This window comes from Peromyscus californicus, unplaced genomic scaffold (assembly GCF_007827085.1).
Source record: "Peromyscus californicus insignis strain IS unplaced genomic scaffold, ASM782708v3 Scaffold_21__1_contigs__length_65335640, whole genome shotgun sequence".
Classification (NCBI taxonomy): Eukaryota; Metazoa; Chordata; class Mammalia; order Rodentia; family Cricetidae; genus Peromyscus; species Peromyscus californicus.
The window spans coordinates 7,799,374-7,820,557 of record NW_026294514.1 but is presented as its reverse complement, the minus strand read 5'-3'; the positions used below and the strand labels follow the sequence as shown (position 1 = coordinate 7,820,557).

Sequence of the window (21,184 nt, the reverse complement as noted above, 5' to 3'; positions counted from 1 at the left end):
TTCTCATGGTGCTCTTAAGCACTCTATAAAATGAGATGCTCTCAAACATTTCTGTTTTGATTGGCTCAGAAAGACTAGAGGTACTTGAAATGATTTCTAAGGAACTAAGCACACAGCATGGCGTCACCAGCTGCTCTCCTCAGAGCCTCTTGCTCGTGTATAGAAACTGCATAGCTGAGAAGTAACAATGCAAATCTTACTGGTCTACTGGTTGAGAGTTAGGTCATGGTTCCAAAGTCTGGGTAAAAGTTCACTGCTGGAGTAGAGGGAGTAGAGAGCCAGCATTTTTTTTTTCAACTCTGAAAATGTAAATGTTTTAATTCGCTTAAGCAGTTTTTTTTTAATTTTTCATGGCTGACAAAGGGCTAAAGGGTGTTTATTTTGTTTTTTCTTTTTAAAATTAATCGTTTATTGATGGGATTGCAGAAAGGCTGATTGATATAAACAGGATCAAGATCTGTAATGACAGCTGTTTGTAGGATTGGTCAGAGTTCTCAGTCACAACAAAATGGAGCACCTCTGGATGAGTGAAATTTTAATATTAGCATGGGGGATCTGAACAGGAGAGCCAGGGTCAGGATGGATTAGCTATAAACACTATCCAAAGTCCTGTTTACAGATGTTGTGAGTACAGATTCTGCCACTCCCAGACACAGGACTCCAAGCTGCAGCTTGTACCATGGATGCCACTCACAGTGGACATAGATGCTGCCTCCAGAACCTTTGCTCCCGAGAGCTGATATTTCTGCCACTCCTTCTGCCCTCTCAGAGTTGGTCATAGCCCTATGGGAGTAGCTCCAGATTCAAAGTTCAGATGAGTACGTGCGGCTGATAAGTCTAAGGTAGCTCTGCTTAGGCCGCAGGGGACGCTGGGACACATGTGGCGCTTTCACTACTACTTTCCTTCAGACTGGGTGGGTGAGGAATTCTCTAACCACAGGACAGGTTAAGATTCAAGGTGATCTGCAGTGAGAACTATTCCCCCTGACAGAACACTGTAATTAGAACAGAGGTTTTCCATCCTTTTGATTCTCAAACTTTATACTCTCAAAAATGACTAAGGGCCTCAAAGGATTTTGTTTTATATATGTTATATCTACCAGTGCTCACCATGTTAGAAATGAAAAGACATATTAAAAATATTCATGAATTCATTTAAAATAACAATTCTATATTAGCGTATGTAGCATATTTTATGAAAAGGGCTCAATGATCTCAAACAAGGTAGTGATAAGCAAAAGGCTTCACAGCGAGCAGTGGTCTTTTGTGGATACTTTGTGTTAACTTATTATAATATTGCATATCCTGCAGCCTCTGGAAGCTCCACCATATCTTGAGAGACTAAGAATGAAAAAAGATCAACATGTTAGAATCATTCTGAAAGCAGTTTTGACAGTGGTGTCTCTGAAAAGGTCTTGGTGTCTCTTCATAGTTCTAAAGCAGCTAGGTGGAAGATACACTTTGTGACTGAAATTAGATGAGATCTATTAAATGGAGCACACAACTGTTGGGGTATCTTTCTTCATTCCTATCATATATTTTTTTGCACAGAGGTAGACAGGATTAAGTCTCCACCAAGTTATTAAAATGATCATGTTTTGAACAGATAACAAAACCAAGAGCTGGACTATTGGTTCTTTTATTGGCTTTTTTTTCCCACTCTCTCCTTCAGTCTTGGAGATTGGTTACTTCCATTTTTAATTTCTGAAACTGTAGTTCTCATATTTGGATGTCTTAAGAAATGGCAGACAAGTTATTTTAAACAAGCAATTTTAAAAGATATAGATTTCTAGAATTATTGCAAATGTAAGATAGAGGTCCTGTGTGCTTGTGACCAATTTCCCCTGGCAGGGTTCATTTATCACATCTAGTGCATTAATACAAACTTGTGGTTATTAGCTACAGCATGTTGTTTATTCAGGTTCTCTTGTTTTTCCCAATCTCATTTTCCCACTCCAGGATCCCTTGCAGGATATCATATTCAATTCAGTCCTCACAGCTTCTTGGATTCTCCTTCCCTGTGACTGTTTTTCAGATGTCCCTTATTTTTGATGTCTTTAACTGTTCTGAGGATCATCATTCAGGTATGTTACAGAATGCTCACCAGTCAGGGCTATGACATTGAAGGTGGAAGGCTCCAGAGGCAAAGGCTCGTTCTCATCATGTTGTAGTAAGGGACACAGGTTATCACCATGACGTCACAGGGTTCTTGACTTTGATACTTACTGGCTTGAAGTGCTGTTATTACTTTTCTCCACTGGTAATGCTGCACTGTCTTCTCTGTTCCGTCATGAATGTCTGGAAGAAAGTCATGGACAGATAGAGCATAGCTAGAGTGACAAGTTACATTCCACCTTCTGCCTGGAAGATATTGCTTTTTTCCCCCATTTATTGATTCATTTATTCATTTAAGTTAATATCAACTCACAAATATGTATCTTATACTTGGATGTGTTGCTCAACATTCCCCAGTCTTGGCCACTCAGAGCACTTTCACTTAGCTTGTGGACCCATCCTTGAACACACTCCATCTGTGTGACGGCACTTGTCTATCTACACTTCTTTTCTAGACTACATGCTAACTTAGGCCCATCTGTTCACCATTGTCCTCTACAGAACCAACCACGTCCATAAGGAGCTTTGGCTCTTTTTACTGGAGAATGGGATTAGAAGCCAAGACCCGAATACTAGTTGCTTCTCGGGTGTATTATTTTTAGGCATTGTTAGCGGACAGTCCAAGGAGAGGTATGTGCATACTATAAGCCTGTGCATATCAATGAACATTTATAGAGGTAAACATCTATCTACATGAAGATAACCATGAGTTCACACAGATGTGTCTGACTCACTGCCACAGGGAATATTCTAACCTCTATTTCTTGCATTTTTATATTGCTGCAACATTATTTTAGTAATGAAGCAATTTGAGAAGGGTAGGTGTGAGGAAACCAAAGTATGAGAAGAGCGGGAACTCCAGGGATACTTGTGAATTATTTATTTGTAGTGGTGGAGACTGAACCTGGGGTTTTACACCTATTAGACCAGCTACACTCACAACACTAAGGAGAGTTAAACACCCGAGGAACTGTGCTTCTGTGTTTGTAGCTCCAGTTAGCCGATACCCGTAGAAAAAGGCTGTGCAGTGGAGATGGATTTGAACCCTGGATTCATGTATTACTACTTCAATTATGTGGGTAGAACAGAATATTCAAGTTCTTTGTCTTCAAAGAAGGAAAGTATAGCACTTTAATTCATGAGATTGTCTGAGTGGTTCACTGAATTAACACAGGCTACACACATTTAGAATTGGCAGCCTCATTATTTGTGAGTTGTTGTTATTTACATTGTGGGGCAAGTATATTATTATCTCCATTTTACAGATGAAAATATAGAGGTACAGAAATTTTCTATCTTGCTCAAGGTCTCCCAACTTGTAAATTAGAGAGCTACTTTCCCGTAAACTGTGACCTTTAAAGGGCTGCTGGACATGTCTGGACTTATTTCTCTTTCTATAAAAATAACGTTATGAACTGCTGCTCTCTCTGTCTCAGAGTAGAACGCACCATTGAAAAAGATTTGGATATCCGTCATGCCAGAGCCACCATGACAACGGCACTGAGGGACTCAGTGAGTAGAGTGCCTTTCTCATTGCTTGTGACACGACCTTAAACCAGATGAGACAGTGATCACGCCTAAAAAGGAAGTTGGTTAAAAGGTAGCTCGGCCCCAGCTCTACCCGCCACTGCCTGTTGTATATAAACACAGTGAAGGAAGCTTAGGTATTTCTTCCCACTCTATATGCCAACACATGCGTTAGTAGAGGAAGTCTCTTGGGAAAGTGAAATGGAAGGAGACCTGCTGGGGAGGGCTGGTGGGATGGTCTAGCCTCTCAAATCAAATTGATAACCGTCTACACCCGCAATTACTGCTTTGATCCACCCATATCTGCGTCCCTGAAATCCTCGTGTCTAATTCCTTTATCTCACATAGCCCCCCGACTTCACCATCTACTGAGGTTAGAGCTCATGCATGAGCCAGGCAAACACTGAAAGCAACCCTCTCCTTCGCCCCTTCCCTTCCAGAGACTTCCTTCACTGTGCGTTCTTCCCACTAGTGATCTCTCGTGGCTATTAGATGCATACTTCTGTTGCACCTTCTTCGTCTCCAGCATTTGACAGTCACGGGTGCAGTAATGACCAGGCAAATATGGCCCTTCTCTGCAAGAAGCCTCCAGACCTCTGAAAACTCTATCAGGTGATGTGAGCCATGTTTAATCTTGTCTGGCATTGTTTGGTACTCATTATCACATCTAAATCTTAGAGAGGTAGCTGTTCCTTTTATTTCCATTTTAATAACAAGAAAACCGAAGACTTTCCAAAGTCACACAAGGAACTGGCAGATGACACCACACCCCGAACCATGTCATGTATACATCCTTTCTCTTTCTCACCCTCCTCACAGGGTCCCGGGTATTCGAGGCTGGGGTGGCAGCTCTTTTACTGCTCTGCTGCTAAGTACTGAGTACTTTGGTTTGCAAATAGAAGGAGTCTCTGAAGCACAGCCTTAAACAAAGTGTGGCCCACACACAGCTGGGAAATGACAGCTGCAGAGAGAAAAATGTGGCCGGATGCTCTGGGGGTGGGTGGGATGCATGTTCAGTCAGGTGACTCCCAGAAGAGGAAACAGTGATAGACAGGCTGAGGTAAGGAGCCCTGCAAGGTTCAGCCACCCAAGCCTCAAACTACAGTGTGAGCGGGTACCAATGCATTTAGGATATGCATTGCTTTCCTTTGTCCACAGCATTTGGTCAATTGTCCAAACAAATTTGATGTTTTTTTTTTTTCTCCTGAAGTGTATATGTGACATATACAAAATAACAAACTATCTGGAGATTAAGAAGCAGGAGACACAGGACCCAGGCTAGACCACTTGATGATACAGTGCGTGCACAAGGCCCTGCATGTGAGCTTCAGGATTGAAAAATGCAGCATAAATAAAAAGAGACAAAAATATTTCTTAAAAATGAGTTCAGATATGCACTAATGATGAGTTTAGGTTTGTGATCCTTTTCAAGCCCATGCCTTCTCTTGGTCCATTTTATTTTTTTTTCTTTCTAAACCAAGGAAATTGGGCTGTTGAACTTTATGATATCTGAAATTCCAATTTTTCTGCTACTGTGACTTACTGAACCCTTGTATTATCTCTAGCACCGAATTAGACAAGGTGAGATTGAGAACCACTAAAAGCACACTTCCAGCTTTGTAGACCTAGGTAGGAAAGCAGCCACCAACATGTGTCTATACAGCACTTGAAATGTGGCCAGTGTGACTGAACTTTCATTTTATCTCTCTTTACTTAAGTTTAAGTAAGAAGTGGATACTATGGTCATTTATTTTAAAAATTAATATACTCAAAATAACTTAGACATGTGAATCTGTTCTATTCCGTGGCAAATATTGTGAGCTGTAAACACATTTAATGGTTGAACTGGAAAGTGCTATTGAATGTAAAGTAAAGATACTATAAAAAGGAAGCAAAATATCCCAAAAATTCACTCCACGTTGAAATGTCAATACTTTAGATATACTAAGTTAAAAAAAAAAAATGGAGTATCAAAATCGACTGAGCTTATTTTTTAAATATGGCGATTGGAACACTCAGAATGACTAATGTGCCTGGTATTTCTCTCCCATGGATCTGTAAGGCCTCCCCTGTAAACTGTAGTGGGTGGTTGGATTGGCATAATGGCCCCACTCCGTCATGAATTGTGTCGTCGTCGTTTGAGGAAGCCTGACTCATCCTGAGTCACTGTTCTTCGCTGGAAAGACTTGCCCCAGTTACTTTTGCTAACAGGGTCTAGGCGAGTCAGGAGATCTGGATCAGTATCTGCGGTTTGAGGGGCTTTCACATTCGTGATGTGCGTAAGTCCCGTGGATTAAAAGCGCTCTGATGTCTTCACCTGACATCTGAAAGTGACATCCGTGCCCTCAGAGTATGTGTTCGGAGGCCTGATCTCCATGCAGTCTGAGTTCCTCTGTTGGGCGGAAGTTTATGCCACACCTCTACAGAAGTGGTTGACTCCTCATTTGTCTGGCTGCCTTCAGTTTGGCCATAAATGTCCAGACTATTTGGCTGTGGATGGATGTGCTGGCTAGTTCCATGTCCTTTTGACACAAGAATCACTAGAGTCATTCTGGAAGAGGGAACCTCAATTGAGAAAATGCTTCCACCAGACTGGCCTATGGTACATTCCTTGATTGATGGTCGATGTGGGAGGGCTCAGCTCACCTTGGGTGGTCCCACCCCTGGGCAGGGGTCCTGGGTGCTATAAGAGAGCAAGCTGAGCAAGCTGTGAGAGAGGAGGCCAATAAGAAGCATGCCTCAATGGCTTCTCCATCAGCCCCTGCCTGTGGGTTCCTACCTTGATTCCTGCCCCGACTTCCTTCCATGATGGACTATGATATGGAAGTGTAAGTAAGATGAAATAAACCCTTTCCTCCCCAAGTTGCTTCTGATCATGACATTTTATCACAGCAATAGAAAATCCAATTAAGACAACCGTTAAGAGTGTTTTTATTTTTCCTCTTGCCACGTGGATTGAACTCTAGGTCCTTAATATATAAGGATATATCTATATCTATATATAGATACACACACACACACATATATGATAGGCATTCTGGGTATTCTTTTAAGGAGGATGTGGCAGAAGTTGGCAGCCTTCTCTGTGTCGAACACTACCCTCCTCTCCCTCTGCAGGTACTAAACGTGAGATCAGGGAGAATTACTTTCTCTGGTCAATATGTGATGGTTGGCCACATTGGACTGAGGAAGGTCACTTTTCCTCTTATGGTGGACACAGTGGCATGATCAAAGCAGATAAATGAACATTCTGGACATGGGCACGATTAACTGGAGTGAACAGAAGGGCCACCTGCTCCTAGTCAGCACATGAGTCCTAAGCCGGAGCAGTTAGAGAGGACGACTGTGTTGATGTCTAAGGGCTGCCCTGACAGACACCAAGGTGAGTAGCTTAAACACCAGAAGCCGCCCTTCCTACACACTGCAGCCTCGGGTCAAGGTGTCAGATGGAGGGTCTTCTGAGGGGTCTCCACTGGGTCACGGATGGCTACCTTCTTATAGTGTCTTTACATGGCTGCCCCTAGGTCTGTGCTGTGAGTAAATCTCTTCTAATCAGGACACCAGTCATACTGTATTAAGGTCATCTTATGTGACCTCGTCTTACTTTAACTGCCCATTCAAAGGTCACATCTCCAAATCCAGTCCTATTTTGATGCTCATATAAGGTGCAAATGAACTGGGAGAACCCAATCAGTCTAGAACCACCACCAGGCCTGGTTAGAGGTGTTCCAGGGTATCCGCTCAATAAACCGGGCAGAGGCAATGACAACAGAGTGTCCATCACACTACTGAGTGCTCTGAATGCCCAATTTTCTTGAGAGGCCACAGGTGGTTACAGCGTCCTCCTTGGAATAAGATACTCCTTGTTACTTGAATCACAGTAGCAGAGACCAAGCAAATGTAGCTGAATGTCTGTGGAAGAGCGTAAGCCTAGCATCAGGTACAGGGCTATGGATCTGTAATGGTTAGGTTTGTTAATTTGACCTAGAACCCCTGAGAAGTTAATGAGAGATTGTCTACACTGGATTGACCAGTGGACGTGCCTGTGGGATTACCTTAATTAATAACTGGAGTGGGAAGACCAGGCCACTGTGGGCAGCACTATTCCCTAGGCAAGGGCTCCTAAACTGCTCAACAGTAGAGAAACGGAGCTGAGCACAAGCAACCAGGCCAAGTGTGCACTGGGGTCTTTCTGCTCTTGATAGCGAGTGTGATGTAACTAGCTGTTTGAAGTGTCCTGCCTTGACTTCCCCAGGATGATGAGCTGCAGCTGGGATTGTAAGGGAAGTAAACCTCTTTATTCTGTAAGTTGCTTAGGGCAGTTGTCGGGGTATTTTTAGCACAACAACAGACATGAATCTGGGACAGGAGCACGAGAGTAACACACGGGTCACATCCATGCACCAGTGAGCACAGGGTGACCAGAAGCACAGAGCACAGCTCAGTGAAGAGTTCTGATTGCTGGAGAAGGCAACCTGTGGACAGTTCAGAAATGGAAGAAGGCTGCTTCCAAGCTGGTGAGGAGCGGGTGGTGGCGGTAGGGAAGTGACTCAGTGGTTAAGAGCACTTGTAGAACGCCAGAGTTCCGTTTCCAGTACCCACACTGGGGTAGCTTACCATATCTAACTCCAGCTCCAGGTGTGTGGGGGGGGGGGGGGGGGCGCAGCACCTGCAGCCTTCTCTGGAACCACAAGGGCCTCAGCGCAGATCCCCATGTCAAAAAAGCTGGACACCACGGTGCCTGAACCTGTCCCCTGTAATCCCAGTGCTGGGGAAGTGGAGACAGGTGGATGGCTGCCCAGAGCTCACTACTGGTCAGCTGGCCTCGCTGAATTGGTGAACTACAGGTTCAGGGAGAGACTATCTCAAAAGTAAGGTAGAGAGCCAATGAGGAGACTCCTGGCCTTCACATGCACGTACACAGATGTACACAACTCCACATAAACACACAAACACACCCCTCCACACACAAAAGCTGGCAACCCAAAAATTGTTGAAATGAAAAGGGTACAGTTAGATACATGTATACACCAAAAACTACAAGGAACCCCGAGAGGGTACTGGCTCCATGCTGAGACTTTGGGAGGCAGCTGGTGTTTCCTGAAAGAAAATGTGGAAACAGTCTCATTGGTTTTGTCAATTTGTCAGGTGGACTCCTGACAAATCTATTGAAGTGTGTGACTTTGTTTCCAACCTAATCTTTGGCTTCCCTGGAAAGATGCAATTTCTGTTTGACGAACAGACAGAACAGCTCAGACAATCAGTATGTTACATCGAGACCTGTCAGTAACAACGGGCGGACTTCATGAAATGGCTGTGATTCTTTTAAAAGCAAACGATGGCTTGGGGAAATCTTGGTTAAATGTGACAGAGGAAGAACGGCTCCCCTTAAAAATGTTGCTAAGATCTTTTAAAAGCAAGAGGATTCCACTCACAGTATCTTTCCCCAATAGTTTTCACACCTACTAAAACTATACTTTTCCACCAATCTTAGATTGTATGTGTATGTACTACACATGAGTAACCCCGGATCTTATACATACATAAACCCACTGTGTCTAGCACAGAACTTTCAATTTTTTTTTTTAACTCTTCAAGAAGTAACTGATCCTGGGAGCTGGGGATGGAAGTCAGTGGTGGAGCCCTTGCTTAGCATAAGAAAGGCTCTAGGGTTCTCTGGACTCTAACATTGCCCCCCCCCCAAAAAATTAAAAAATAAAGTTAGCAATGCGTGTTGAGTGGATACAGGTTTTCATCCTTTCCCTTAGCTCAGTAAACTAAGCAATTAGTTCATCTTCGGACTCTCCTACAGTGCCTTGAGCCAGTGTCTCAGGACACTCAGCAGTGGATACCAGGATCTCTGTAAATCCCTGAGTCGTGTTTACTGTTCCAAGAACTACTCCCGAACCTGTAGCAAACTGGAATCCCTGTAGGGTAGGTTCAGGTGGTAAGGAAGATGAAGACTTAAAATATGGGACTTCGGTCGTCACAAAGGAAAACAGCAGGGACGTCTCTGACTTCTTTCCTCTCTGGAGTCCCAGTACTCACACCTCTGGAGATCCGTGTAGGTGGGAAACGTCCCGCCGGGCCACATCCCGCCCCCTCTCCAGTCCTAGATTGCCAGCATCCTAGCCTTCCTGCACCAGGCGCCCCGCCCAGGCCCCGCCCAGGCCCCGCCCACTTCCCCGCTGCGGCTCCGCCCCCTCCAGGCCTAGACTGCCAGCAGCCAAGGCTTCAGTCACCAGGCGCCCCGCCCACTTCCTCGCTGAGGCCCCGCCTCCTCTCCAGTCCTTGACTGCCAGCAGCCTAGCCTTCCTGCACCAGGCGCCCCGCCCAGGCCCCGCCCAGCGGCCCCGCCCCCAGCACGCGCGGCCGGCCGGCGCCCCGCCCCGCCCCCCCACGTGACAACCCCACCCTCCGCGCGCGCTGCGATTGGCTCTTCGGCCCGAGGAGGCGGAGCCTGTCCAAGTCCTGCGCCCCGGACGCGGCTGCACTTTTCAAACCTCAACTGTAAGAAGCGCCCGCCGGTCGGTCGGTCGGTCGGTCGGCGTCTGTGCGGTCGCCGCCGGGAGTCGCCTCACCCCAGGGGCCTGGCTGACGGCGACCAGCCGCTGTGGGGGAAGCGTGTAGCGAGCGAGGTGAGCCTGAGTAGCCGCGGCCCCCGTCGGAGGGCAGAGCCTGCGGCGGCGCGGAGCCGCGGCCGAGAGCGGTCCGCCGGCGTCGGGGGTGCGGGGCGCGGGGACACGGCGGGGAGCCCCGGGGGCCGGCGTCCCGGAGCGTGGCCTGGCCCGATCGCCTGCACGCGTGGCGTGTGGCTCCCGGGCGGGCTCGCGGGCCGTGGACGCGGACGCCTGCACTGTCCCGGCGAGCGGACGCGCCCAAGCCCGCCGTCTCCGGGGAAACTTTGCGGGCCATCGCGTGGGCCGCTGTCAGCCCCGGCGTGGGGAGAAGCCCTCTGTGCTGGGGACCCATCCTCCAGACTAGAGAGAGCCACATCGTGGCGGCCGCGGTTGGGACCTTTATCCTGGCCCGGCCTTAGCGTGGGAAAAAGCGCTTCGGCTGGCTCCCCTCTCCGCAGAGAGAGGAGTGGAGCAAAGTTGTAAGAAACTTCCCCGGCCGGCCCGTGGCTGGGATCTGTGCGGCTTGGGTTGGGACTGGAGGCGCGCTGGCTTCAGCTTTGCAAGTTGGAATTAAGAAAGACGTCCGAAAGCCTGGTGATTTTCAATCCTACTCAAACATTAGGTCTGGGGATGACATGCGCCACCGTGGTGTGCTGGGTTGACGTCATGTTTACCTCCGTGGTCCCGATAACGCCGAACCTTGCTGGCAGGTTTGATCCGCGGTGGACTTTTTAAAGTTTGCAGGTCTAGGAAGAGAGACTGTGCCTTGGGCGGCAAGGTCTGCCGTGATAACTCGGCAAGTGGAGGCGTACGAAACATGGAATTTTGAACTAAGGAGCACAGTTTTATTACAGAGAGATATAAACTCACTTTCTCAATTGGTTCTGCGTTGTACATACAGTCATGACGGGGGAGATGCCCAGACATGGTCTTCAACAGTTTCATAAAAAATTGAATCACGTTGCCTTAAAATTGTGTATATTTCAAAAAGCGAGTGACCAAGTTTTAGACCTGTCTTCTTTCCCAATCCTTTTCTGATATTAATTTAGGGTTTTTTTTTTTATAGTTTTAATAGTTCAAGGAATTGTTCATTTTTTGAGGTATACACACATTTTAGATAATTTTCTAAAATGAAGGTTTACTATTAAAGTGCATTTACTTACATGACAGTGTGTTCAAATTAGAAATATAACATTTCTGTAATAATTTGGAAGTCTTTTTTGTGTGTGGATAGAATGGTGACAGTTTCTCTTGGATTTTTTTTTTTTTATTTTGTTTTGTTTTGTTTTTCGAGACAGGGTTTCTCTGTGTAGGTTTGCGCCTTTCCTGGAACTCGCTCTGTAGACCAGGCTGGCCTCGAACTCACAGAGATCCACCTGGCTCTGCCTCCCGAGTGCTGGGATTAAAGGCGTGCGCCACCACCGCCCGGCTCTCTGGGATTTTTAAGTAATATATTACAGTTCTAGGTCGGGGAGATGGCTCTGCCGGAAAGGTGCTTGTCACCAACCCAAATCCTGATTTTCCAGGACCTACATGGTAGAAAGAGAGAACCTACTCTCACTGACCTCTCCACTTGCATGTAATAAAAAATTAAGAAAAAGGGAAATTACAATTTGGTTAAGGTGGAAGTGGCATTTTAGTAGAGACTTCATTAATCAATGTGAATAACATCTATAAAAAAATGCAGGCATTTAATGGCAGATATTTTTAATTAATTTCATTTTTAAGTTTGTACTGACAGCCAGGCAGTGGTGGTGAATGCTTTTAATCCCAGCACTCAGGAAGCAGAAGCAGGCCTATCTCCCTGAGTTCGAGGCCAGCCTGGTCTACAGAGCTAGTTTCAGGATAGCCAGGGCTACACAGAGAAACCTTGTCTCGAAGGGAAAAAAATAAAAGTTTGCACTAACAGTGAACAACTTCCTGGTATTAAGTGAACATACAAACATGTTTCACCGCTTTGTTTTGTAGCAATTTGATAATTACAAAGGAGGATTTCTGTGTCAAAATATCACAGTTTTAATTTTAGAGACTCAATTTAAAACTTACAGATCAAGGAAATCAATTACAAATTTTTTTCACTTTATCTAAGGATAAATGTATTTCCTAAAATATAATGCATTATAATGTGTATTTCTTGTGTCTAAAGTTCCTGCTCCCTGCGTCTTGACATTGGCTCTGTTGCTGAGCCGTACCCCAAGCCTTACCAACCAGCTGTGAAAGATTTTTGCTTTTTGAGACAGTATCACTCAGTAGAACTGCCTGGCTTTGCCTCCCAAGTGCTGAGATTAAAGGCTTACACACCATACCAGCTCAGTTTTGATTGTCTGTTCATTTATATGGAAGTGTTGGGGATTGAACCTGTGGCTTCATGCATGTAAAGTTGGCACTCTACATAAAGAGCTGTGTATGCAACCATACATAGTTTATATTTTCTGTACCAGACTACTAGAAAAAGATTGGTGGGTTTTTTGTTTTTTGTTTTTGTTTTGTTTTGTTTTTTTGGCACTGGATTCCAAGCAGAGAAACTCTTTTCAATTAAGTTACAAGTGTATATTTTTATATGATTTTGTTGTGATAAAAGTTGCAACTTTGAGCACATACTTCATTAAATTACCATTTATCCTTTTCTCAAGCATTTAATTCATACTTATTCTGTACATGTAAATGAGTACTCAAATATTTATACATAGTGTGTTTTGATTGATCGATCCCCTTGCTCTTTCCAACTAGTACAAAAGAGGACATACTTAAGCACTGAGAAATTTTAATGCTGAAGTGGCAAGTCTTTTTAATCCTTTAAGGACTAGATTCATTTTACATTGTAATAGTTACTGAACAAACAGTGCTTTGGTGGCGCTGTTAGTAAACGGTATGGTAATTCATTTTACAACAGAAACCCAATTTTCCATTTGATGAGTGACGAGCTCTGTGTGATTGTTGACCCACCATTATTTCCGTTTGTCAACATCTTCTCATCCGACTTCACAATTACAGGATTTATTCTCTTCTGAAGGAGGGAAAAGGTGGCAGCAGGCCTTACTGTCTTGTCCCAGGGTCAGGCTGGGGTTCCTTGCCTGGAGCTGTAACCCTGGTGTAAACTATACCCCAGTGGTTGACCTAGAATCAGTTGGCTTCCTGTTGTGATTTTCAGGGGATTAAATTATTGAATTGTGCTTGCTGTTGAGTATTTAAAAACAGACATAACAGTACAACACTGTGGGTACAATCCATACCACGTGGAAGTCATCACCTGTTAATGCCGGTGCTGTCTTCTGGGCCCCCGCCACTAAAACAGATTCCTCCTCAACATGGCAGAAAGTTCTTTTTTATGGGTGCTAGAAAAGTAAATCTTCAGTTTATCTTTTCATAGACACAACTTGGTCTCATTGGTGCCCCACGTAGAAGAGAGAAGTTGCTTCCCCGCCATTTTTATTTACATTTAGTTCATGAAGATGTAGATTTGTGTCTTCAGATAGGACAAGAATGTGGCTTTCCGGGTGTTCTTAGCTAACATAGATTCTGACATCTATGTTAGCTAAACACAAGTGGTCGTCTATTGTCATGCAAGCAGTTACTAAGTACAGACTAAATGGTTTTTCAATCTTGCATTACAATAGATGATAAAAATAATTTCATTCACATTGCTGGGTCATGTGACTACCTTGTTTTGAACTGAATTTCTGTAAGAACAGTTTTAAGTATTTCTGAGTTATCCAACTGCTGAAATAAGCTGAGACTGTGTTGAAAGCTTCGATGCTGCAGTTTCAAGGTGAATCTCAGTTCAGCTAATCCCTTTAGATGTACCTAAACCAACATTTTGCTGTGTTTTATTTTTTATAGACTTTTATTCAAACATTTTTAAATTCTTACTGGGACATCCTGCTGAGTTGCTTAGCTCAAGTGTCCTTTAGACACAAAATATGATTGCACTCTAACATTAAATTTTCAGGTAAAGGAGTATATCAAGAGTCCTCCTGTTTGAAGCATTTAGTCAGCCTGTGGTTTTAGGCAAGCTTGCTGGGGCAGGGCATGTATGAGAAGTAGCCATTTAAGGAAAGGCAGAAAGGATGTTTCAGGCAAAGAAGTAAAGCAGAGTGGAGATAAAATAGGAGATTGAATTATGACAGGAAATAGAGCATGGGTATACTGAACTTCAGGGTCGTTGAGTGTCATGCTACAAAGGATTTTAAGTTATAGTTCCCAGGGCTAATAAAGGAATCAAAGCAGGCAACTTATTTCTAAATGCTTTCAGGATTGTGTTCTGTAATTTCTACATTCATTTGGTAACCTTGAAATGAATATTTCAATGAATAACTTCAGTGGAGCTGGTTAGAGGTTTCAAAGGATGGTTAGTGTTCATCATACTTGCTCTCTCCATTCAGCCAAGGCACAGATCAAACCTAACGCTTCCCTCTCTTCCTTCATTGATTCATGTCTGAGTTCTTACTGTAATTACTGTAATGGGAGTTAATGAAAAAACTGCAGAGAGTAGGCACCGTACTAGTGTGTGATTGGAATCTTACTGTATCTTCTGTCACGTGTTTGCGCCTTCTGGCACTGTGTCTATAATTGTTTATAAACACAAATTTACTAAGTCCCTTAGATATTTTTAATGATATAGACTGATAAAATATTAAGTGATTTCAAATTGAGTAAGATATATTGGTAATTTGTGTATTTTAGATGTTATATTCTTGTTTAGAATTGTCTATAAAGTCTATGAATTGTAGAAGAGAAGATCTATGGATTGTTTATTACAAGTGAGAATTTGGTGATAAGTTTAGGACACACAAGGAGAGACAGAAGTGATTGGTAGCCCTCATGTGTATTACATGGCGGGTACCCCGTTTGTGGGGACTGTGGTAGACACAGGTGACATTGGTGCTCCCCTATAGGCAGAACTGGCTAGAGGAGCCGAAATAGGAGAACACCCGGACTGACAGCTCTTCTAAGTGTGGTTAGTAAACAGAAGGAGGCAAGCACGAAAGCTATGTGGATCCTTAAACAGCTTCCGGTGCAGGTATGTTAGCTTAGGTAGATATGGTCTGGTCTCCTGAAATGTCTTCTTCTGAGGCAAAGCTTGTGTCCCAGGAGATACACCGCCATAATGAGATGAGTCATAGCATCAAAACCCACCTGTGTCTTTAATGTATTTGGAAAACTACAGTTGCCCAACACTGTTTTGGCTACATCTATTGTCACGGAAGTACCTGTGGTGTGTTCACCCATTATAATGGCCATCAGCTCATCTGAGTGTTAGAGGATTCATTAGGGTATGAAGTTAGTGCATGTCAAAGACCAGTTAGTAAAGTCCTTTATATAATTGGGCTGATCAGTAAGATCTGGTTTAGACTATCATTATGCATTTCACTTCCTTTCATTAAAGAAAGAAAAAGAAAACTAAGTTCCTTTCCTCCTCATATATAACAGGCCAAACTTAATTCTCAGAAGTATACTAGGATGTCACAGTTTGGGCTCTTGAAGGATCCTAGTGTTGAACTTTTCTCAAGTGTGTGTGTGTGTGTGTGTGTGTGTGTGTGTGTGTGTGTGTGTGTGTAGAATTATTCTTTGAAAATTTCATACATGTATAAAATGTATCTTAATCATATCCATGTCCACTCCCCACCTCCATCTTCTCTTAGAACTCCATCACATCTCCCTCTAACTTCAGGACTTATTTATTTAATCTCACGAAGTCCAGTTAGTGCTGCCCATATATATGTGCATGGATATGAGGTCATCAACATGGGGAATCTATCAGTGACCACACTCCTAAAGAAAAGTACCTCTCTCTCTTCTGATAGTCATCAACTAGTAATAGCTCCTCAGCCAGGAATGGGCCATGGGAGCATCTCCCTTCTCCCCTCCATGCTGAAATTTTTAACGGCTTAATCTTGTGCAGGTAACCATAGCAGCTCTGAGTTGATGTGTGCAAAGCCATCTCTTGCCTAAAGGACAGCATTTCCCAGCATTCTCCTTGTCCCCCAGTTCTTATTCTGTCTTCCTAAATGTTCCTGAGAAAAACATTTATTTCAAAGTTACTTACTTATTCATTTTGTAAGAGTTAAAACCAAGTTTGGTCAAAAACTCCAAGTATTTTTTGATGTAACATTAAACAGTATACTGGTTTTTATTTAGTATATAGCCTGAAGTTGTACAGGGTCTCTGCATGAGATCTAACCTATGATTTGGGTAATGAATACTATCAGCTATATGTAAATGCAAAGAAAATGTTGAGGCCTTGAAAAACCTGACTAACAATGGCTCTTGCACTGATTTATCATACTAGTTATGAACTTTTATGCCTTTACTTTCATATTTAGTGAGATAAAAAGTAATCTTTGAAAGTACAACTTTGCTGAGTGTACTAATATGTGGATTTCAGAGTTTATGAATTCACCAGGTTTTTGCAGTGTTTTAAACTTATAAATCATGCTTAATTGAACATAAATCTTTGATGCCCTAAAAGGATCATATTGCCTCTTGAAAATTGAGTGTAGAAAATGCTTATTCATAAAATGTTTATTAGTTTTAGCTTCTATAAAAGGCAAACATCCTAGAATCTAAAATCTGTATGAAAGAAAAATGAAAACTCATAAACTTGTCTCTCTGATTAATTGCCATGTTTTTTGTTGGTGAGAAGTGTTGGGAAGATAGCCCAATTGTATCAGTGATGAGGCCTGCCCCCTCTATTTGTAGAATTGAGAATAAGTGTAATCATAAGCATGAACTTTTAAGTGTACAAAATTCTAAAATCCAAAGGCGATACAGAAGAGCCTTACCCTAACTGACTAAATGTAGAAATTGATATCTGCATTGATTTTTCAGACTATAAAATGTGACCAGTGAAACTGAATGTCTTCAGAAATAAGGAGGTATGAAGAAGTTAACTGAGCACCAGGTGTGATGCACAGGCCTATAATCCCAGCATTCGAGAGATAGGATTATAACTAGTTCAAGGTGAGCCTGGATTACACAGAGTTGTCTAGGCTGACCTGGACTGCATAGTGAGACCCTTAAAAACAAACAAAAACCAGACAGCTGTCCACTTCGGTCACTTTCTGCCCATGTTGTCACTTGTCTCTGTTTTTGTTTCTTTTTCTTGTAGGAACAGCAGTCTTAGTGGATTAGGGCCTGCCTTAATGGTCTCATTTTAACTTGTCACCACCTTAAAGTCCTTATCTGAAGACAGTTTCAGTGTCAGGTGCTGGGGGTTAATATTTCACTAACAAATACGAGGAAGGTGTAGTGTGGCCTTTAATGGTAGCTGTTAGGATTTGAATATATTGTCTTCTAAATTCATGTTGAATTACCATTGTGAGGTGCTTTCTTTTTCCCTCTTAAGACAAGGTTTTCTTGTGTAGTTTTGGCAGACTTCATACTCTGTATTTTAGGCTGGCCTCAATTCTTAGCAATCCTACCTGCCTTAAGCCTTCAGACTCTTTTAGCCTTCTGAGTGCTGGGATTATAGGTGTGCGCACCACCACACCCAGCCATTGTGAGGTGTTAAGAGGGTGAGGACTTGAAGTCTGTGGTTAGAGCCACTGGGAAGTGATTAGGATTAGATAAGGTCCTTAGGTTAGAACCCCGTGGTGATGAAGCATCGCAGTGGCTTTATAAAGGAGGGAAAGAGACCTGTGCACACACTTCTGTCTCTTGCTCTGTGATGCTTTGTGATATCTCTGGACTCTCCAGCAAGAAGGCCACTATCAGTTGAGGCTCCTTGGCCTTGTACTTCCAGAACTATAAGCCAAAGTAAGCGCATTGTCTTTATTAATAGTCCAGTGGACTTCCAACGTAGTCACAGGAACCAGACTGGTACAGTAGGGAACTTAAAAGACTGTCTGGCCTCAGCGCTGTGATGAAGAGTGGATGGGACTCATTTGTCAGTACGCTGCCTTGGGTACTCTTAGACTCCTGGAGACGTGTCTCAACTACTTAGAGAAGTGTTTTTCTGCAGGACCAAAGGTTACAGAAAAACAATTTACAGATTGGCAAATCGAACAGAAAACTGTACTCCAGTCCCTGCCTGTTTGCTAGGTAGAAGACAGTAGTCGGCATTTGAATGAAGCAAAACAACAACGGTTGCTCTCAAGCAGGACGTGGGGGGACATGTGGCAATGGGAACAGTCTAGAGGGCTATTACAGGCGAGTGATAGCAGAATAATTCCTGATCTCTCATTAGGCAGATGTGGCAGAGAGCACCATAATTACATGAATTCAGTTAATATGAAATAGTAGTTTGATAGTAAAACTTAATACAGTTTTAATATTAGTTAATATGAAATAGCAATTTGATGTTAAAACTGGTTACATAAAGTACCAGAAGTTGCAGATACTATGAACTTCAGATGTGGATTTGAACTCTGGGTTGGTAATTTATTTATGATCGTCACTGACCCAGTTAAACGACTGAATTTTCTCATGCATGGCACGGTTGCATTAGACTCTGCCAAAGAACTCTTTAGGTCTAGGGGAGTTTCTAGATTTAGTTTTGGAAAGTGGCCAAACCATGAACAAGTTCTATTTCTTGTGTTTCAGAGGACTGCAATATAATTCACAAAATGTGAGTTTGCCCCCAAGTTTGTTTGGCCATGTGGAGTTAAAACAAATAGTCGTTACATTGCTATGCTAACTTACACGAGTGTGTGAAAATGTAGCATTAAAGAATGATAGTTCACAATCATATAAAAATGATCACCTCAGTCCATTTTTACCATAGTGATTTCTTAGTATTTATAGTAGTTTCATTTTGAAATGAAGTCTGTAGCTTTGTTGAGGTGCCATAGAGGAGGGGATACCAGTTTCTGCTTCTGGCGTTTTCTCCCCGTGACCAGCGCAGGCTCCTGACACCAGTGCTATCTGCCTTCTTCTATCTCAATACTATATTTGGAGTTGTGTGATGTAGCGCACATCCTGCCCGAGAGAATGTCTCTTTTTCTTGTTACTTTTAAGTTACACCCTCTCTCTTCCTGTCTCTCCTTAAACAGGTAACAGAAGTGCGTGCCCAGAGAAGCAGACCTGGCAGCTTTCAAACATGTCCCGGAGAAGATTCGATTGCCGAAGTAGCTCAGGCTTGCTAACTACCACTCCTCAAACGCCAGTGAAGATGGAAAATTTTAACGATTTCTATACACTTACATCCAAAGAACTGGGGAGGTAAGGAGACTGGGATATGTGTGCTGTTTTCTTTCTGCTCTGAAACTCACGTGGAGCTGTTCTCAGTGATGAGAGAGAAAAGCCGCCCCCTCTGCGTTCTTAGCTGCTAGAAAAGTCAAATCCGTGGAGGGTTCCCATGGCCACATGCCACCAGCTTCAGATCTCATTTCTTTCTGCATCTGTGAATGGAAAGGGACAGCCTCGGTGCCAGGTCCCCATCTGGGCTCTGCCACTGGTGCTCTGTGTGACTTCTGTTAAATTACTCTGGGTGCGAGTGTCCTCTTCTTTTTTTTTTTTTTTTTTTTTTGGTTTTTCGAGACAGGGTTTCTCTGTGTAGCTTTGTGCCTTTTCCTGGAACTCACTTGGTAGCCCAGGCTGGCCTCGAACTCACAGAGATCCGCCTGGCTCTGCCTCCCGAGTGCTGGGATTAAAGGCGTGCGCCACCACCGCCCGGCGCAAGTGTCCTCTTCTGAGAGAGAGGAGGGTAATTGCGTTATTTAGATTTCTTAAGGGTTAAGTTACTTAATATTTGTAAAGTGCTTCGTGTACTGTTACATGTTTTGGCTTTAGTACATTTGTTTCAATTTCTAGCTACTATGTTTGTCTAGAGGAGAAATAGAGGGGTGCTTCTCCATTCTACACCCGTACTTTCATAAATGAAGAATCTTTAACTCACGTCTGATATCACAATTATATCATAAAGAATTGGTGGTCTATAAATAGAAGCCTATATAATCCTGCCTTGGCTCAACCAAATATACATTTCTTATGGCCAAGGGTGCCGTTGACATTTAGTACTACAGTAATTTTAATATGTATGAGAATTAGAAAAGCTATGCCAAGTTATTTATCTGTTGTGTGTCTTCTTGGTTTTAAATTAAATGTGATTGTGAAGGGTTAGAAGACAGTGGTCATATATATATATATATATATATATATATATATATATATATATATATATATATATATATATATATATATCTTCAGTTGTTTTGCATGTGGAGGTCAGTGTTTTGACTCATGCTACAGTGGTTCACAAAGTTTCTTTTTATCAGTGGATGGACAATATAACAGTATGATTAATTCTCACCTGAAAATCTCAGTGTGGAATCTCAGACTGGCTGACTGTGAAAGCGAATCCTTTGCTTGTGTCTTTTATGTTTAGTGGAGACAAGCCCTGGCCTTTCCACGTTTCAGATGTTTCATGCAGCCCTTCTTTTATAACATAATGATGAATCCATCTCATAGACATAGAATTTTTTGCTTTCTGCTCTGCTAATTTTACTTGATGGACACGGTTTTCTTTTTGTAGCTGCATGTAATATATACTTAGGTAGTAGTCTTTCATATATTTAAACAAAGCTGAACATCACTAGTTCCCTTAAGTGCTTATCAGATGATCCAGTATCCAGAAACTCCTTGGTGCGCTTTACCCTCTTCTGGACCACTTTCTGCTTCTGATTGTTTCAGTTAAAATGAGAGGCCTAGTGTTACAGACAGCATTGTTAATACCTTCCTTTTTGGATTGTAAGCAGACTATTGCGGAAACCCAGCATGCCATCAGATGCCTGTCGGCCTCCCATACTCTGTTCCTCTCTCTCCTCCCTTTCTTCCATCTCTTTTTGTCACTGGATATGCCCAGTCTGCGTCATACAGCATCGTACTGTTCTGCCTGGGCTAGGAGTTGCTTGAGCTGCCTTTGTTCTGGATCAGAATTTGTGTGACGTTCTTAGATGTGTGTTCTCTTTTTTTCTTTAGTTGAG

At 43.1% G+C, this 21,184-nt stretch overlaps 1 protein-coding gene across 1 annotated transcript in view; it reads left to right on the top strand.

The window, feature by feature from the left end:
* Positions 1-10,128: 10,128 nt before the first annotated feature.
* Positions 10,129-21,184, top strand: part of Stk17b (serine/threonine kinase 17b) — a 31,796-nt gene continuing 20,740 nt past the window's right edge. Inside the window, exons 1-2 of the mRNA XM_052749445.1 lie at positions 10,129-10,280; positions 19,253-19,421. Of these exons, the coding sequence (XP_052605405.1) occupies positions 19,300-19,421 (122 nt within the window). The 5' untranslated portion in view covers positions 10,129-10,280; positions 19,253-19,299. The remainder of the gene's footprint in view (positions 10,281-19,252; positions 19,422-21,184) is intronic.